At 54.4% G+C, this 3824-nt stretch overlaps 1 protein-coding gene across 1 annotated transcript; it reads right to left on the bottom strand.

Annotated features, from left to right (window-relative positions):
- Positions 1–2434: 2434 nt before the first annotated feature.
- Positions 2435–2962, bottom strand: LOC147515678 (uncharacterized). The gene has a single exon (XM_086593005.1). The coding sequence runs from the start codon at positions 2960–2962 to the stop codon at positions 2435–2437; it is 528 nt and encodes a 175-aa protein (XP_086449131.1).
- Positions 2963–3824: the final 862 nt, after the last annotated feature.

Genomic DNA, 3824 nt, shown 5'->3' with positions numbered 1-3824 from the left:
GTTTCTTCGCAGGTTGGCGATCTGACTCCAAATCCCGCGTATACTCTGGCTACCTCTGTCCCATCTTCGACAGGCTCCGCGACCTCGGTATTGCTCAAGCCGAACGCCTGAACGTTAACCCCTCTACTGGTACCCCTTTGTTGGAAGTTCCTCAACTCCGTGACTTCCTGGGCTTTTCTGCCCCTTTTTATCGTCCGCCTCCTCCGAAGGAACGTAGACCCAGAGCCTCGCCACCCCACAAAAACCGTTCTCGGCCTCACCATCGCCGCCGCCGACCTATTCGAAGCTCACGTTCCACATCCACCGCCCCGTCATCTCTTGCTCCCCCTCAGGCTTCGGCACTCGACCGGCTTCCCTCCTACCGTGCCATCTCTACTTGGGAAGATCAATTCACCCCTCCACAGTCCCCCTCCGCGAACATGGATCTCTCACAGATGAAGTTGTTTGATAGTGATGAGGACGAAGTAACCGAAGTCTCTCCCCCTATCGCTGCGGCCATTCCTGCTGATGGGCCGCCGACCAAGCGTCAGAGGACGGTAGGGTCCGAAGATCCCGTTCCCGTCGCCCGTGTGACCGAAGAAGATGCTCCCCTTCCTATCCCCCAGCGGCCAGGGAAAGAGGTTGCCCCACCTGCCGACTTTGTCCCGGTTTTCAAGGTACGCCACCGCAGAGTCAATGTTGAGGATTCGGCTCTTGAGAACCCCGCTGTGGCGTCCTCCATCTTTTACGGCTCCCACCTGCCAAAGGACCGGGCTTATGCTGATGCCGGTACCTTTGAACACCATCGTACCTCTCTGTATACGAACTGGGAGAAGGTACTTCCCACTCTTCCCCACTATAATTTTTTTTTTTTTTTTTTTTTTTTTTTTTACCCTTGTCTCGTCTGTGCTTAGGTGAGCCTGAACATGTCGTATATGATCCGCGGCTTGTTCAGTGCCAGGTCTAAGGTGGATTCCTTGGAGAGAGAGATCGGTGGTCCTGACGGTCTGCGCGCTATTTGTGCACGACTCCAACAACAGCTAGACGCCGCCGACCTGGCAAAATCTCGAGCTCAGGATGAATTGAGAATCGCTGAGAACAACCATCAGAATTATATGGATTCGGTCAATGACCGCCTGAGCCAACAACGCGCCTCTCTCCTCCAAAGAACCACTAACGACATCATGGCTCTTAAAGATCGGCTAGACCGGCAGATATGACTTCCCTCCAGATCCACTACCGGTCCTTGGCGGACAAGAGAGTAGCCCGAAAGATCCGAGAGGAGCATTCTAGGCTTCTCCAGGAAGGCCGCCTCCTACCTGAGGCGCCGTCGATCCCCGCTGATGAAGATATGGGCACCGTGGGGGAGATGGGTACCGCGGTGGAGACCAGACCGGAAGGGTCGGCTGGCGCTGGGGACGTTGTTGAAGATTTAGAAGAAAGCCGAGAGGCTGTTGATGAAGCCTCCTCGAGGCCGCCGCCTCTCCCCGATGATGATGCCCCTGATGTTTCTACTGAAGAGTCCCCTGTTGGCGATTCAGGCGATACCACCTTGGATGCACATTTAACTACTCCGTGAACTCGAACTTGCTTTACTTGTGTTTGTATCTGTTTCTGTATGTTTCAGTTGTGGCTTCCTTGACGTTTTTGAATACTGTTTAATTCCCTCCTTATGCAAGGAGTTTTGCTTAAAATTGTAACTTTGTTGACATTGTGGCCTCCCACTGGTGGTGCCCTATTTTCACATGTCATGTTTAACTCAAATGTTTGCCATCTCTATCATTGTGTGTATTCGATTCTATCTCTCCCCCCGCTCTCTCCACGGCCGGTGGGCCAGCTAGGGCATTGCCTCGCCCTTATGTTTGATTCGGACCTCTTGTCCGCGAAGGGCTCTCCCCGCTCTCGGGGACCGGGGGCGGGCCGGGCATTGCCTTGCCCCCCTAATTTTGATTCGACCTCATGTCCGCTGGCGGGTTCTACCCCGCTCTCTTCGTGGCCGGGAGGCGGTGGGGGCATTGCCTTTGCCCCTAATTTTGATTCGGACCTCATGTCCGCGGGCGGCTCTCCCCCTCTCGGCGGACCGGCGGGCGGGCCGGGCATTGCCTTGCCCCTAATTTTGATTCGACCTCATGTCCGAAGGCGGTTCTACCCCCCCCTCTCGTGACCGGCCGGGGCGGTGGGGCATTGCCTTGCCCCTAATTTTGATTCGGACCTCATGTCCGCGAAGGGCTCTCCCCCCTCTCTGACCGGCGGGCCGGCTGGGGCATGGCCTTGCCCCTAAGTTTGATTCGACCTCATGTCCGCGGCGGATCTCCCCCGCCTTCGCGGCCGGCCGGGCGGGCGGGGGCATTGCCTTGCCCCTAAGTTGACTCGATCATTTGTTAGCTTCTCAAAAGTGCTGTTGTTTTATATATGTACAAACAGCCTACGTCCCTTGTCTGGACCAGTTTTACATTCAGATATGAAATTTTTTCAACATTCTTACATTCCATGGCCTCTCTATCTGTTTTCCATCCTCAGTCTGCAGTCGGTATGTTCCGGCTCCTCCGACACCCACCACCAAGTACGGCCCTTCCCAATTGGGTCCCAACTTTCCTTCGTTCGCCTTTTTAGTGCTTGCAGTGACTCGTCGGAGAACCCAATCGCCGGTCTGGAACCTGCGGATCCGCAGTCGCTTGCCATACTGTCTCCGCAGATGACGGTGATATTCCTCCAGCCTAATGCGTGCTGTGTCTCGTCTCTCCTCCGCTAAGTTCAGGTCGCGAGCCAATATGCCCCAGTTCATCCCACTGTCCACTGCCTTTGTGCGTGTAGTGGTTGCCATCATTTCTGAAGGGATCACGGCCTCGATGCCATATGCCAATGAGAACGGCGTCTCCTTTGTGGTCGTCCGTGGTGTAGTGCGGTATGCCCATAGCACCTTACTTAGTTCATCAGCCCATGCCCCCTTGCGACCTTCCAACTTTCTTTTAAGGTTGTTCATGATCGTCTTGTTCGATGATTCAGCCTGGCCATTCCCCTCCGAAGTTGTATGGGGCCGAGAATCCTCGCTTCACATTATCGCCTGCAAGAAGTCCCTCACTTTTGACCCGTGAACTGCGTTCGTTTATGCATGACGATGGTGTGTGGCAACCCAAATCTACAGATAACGTTTTCCCACAAAAATTTGATCACCTGCTCCTCCTTGACTTGCTGCAAGGCTACGGCCTCCACCCACTTTGTGAAATAATCCGTCGCCGCCAGCATGAACCTTCTTTTCCCCTTCGCCATTGGTAACGGACCCACTATATCCATGGCCCACATGGCAAATGGCCACGGACTGGACACGTTATGCAACGGTTCTGCTGGCGCAAATATTAGCTGAGCAAACCGCTGACACTTCCCACATTTCTTGGCAAATTCAGCCGCATCTCTCTTCATATGAGGCCAGAAGTACCCCTGCGTCAATAATCGGTGTGCCGTTGTCCTGCCCGCCGAATGGCTCCCACAGTCCCCGGCATGAAGCTCTGCCAGGACTTCTTGTGCTAAACTTGGTCCCAGGCATCTTAGCAGCGGTCCATCGAAGTTCTTTCGATACATTTCTCCCTCCACCAGAATATATCTGCGCGCCGTTTGCTCTAACCTCCTTCTTTCCTTCTCGTCTATCACCTCTCCTCCCTCCAAGAAATGTTTGATAGGGCTCATCCATCCCCTTTCCCCCTCCGCAGCTTGACATACTTCAACCTTTTTTTCAATGCTGGACCTCTCTAATTTCTTGATTCTTAAGGTTCTTTCCTCTGCTCCGGGCATTGCGGCCGCGACATAGGCAAGGGCATCGGCATGCCGATTCTCCCCGCGGCCCAAAT

The sequence above is a fragment of the Coptis chinensis genome, chromosome 2, assembly GCF_015680905.1.
Source record: "Coptis chinensis isolate HL-2020 chromosome 2, ASM1568090v1, whole genome shotgun sequence".
Taxonomy (NCBI): domain Eukaryota; kingdom Viridiplantae; phylum Streptophyta; class Magnoliopsida; order Ranunculales; family Ranunculaceae; genus Coptis; species Coptis chinensis.
The sequence above is the reverse complement of the archived record's forward strand: the minus strand, read 5'-3'. Positions and strand labels throughout refer to the sequence as shown.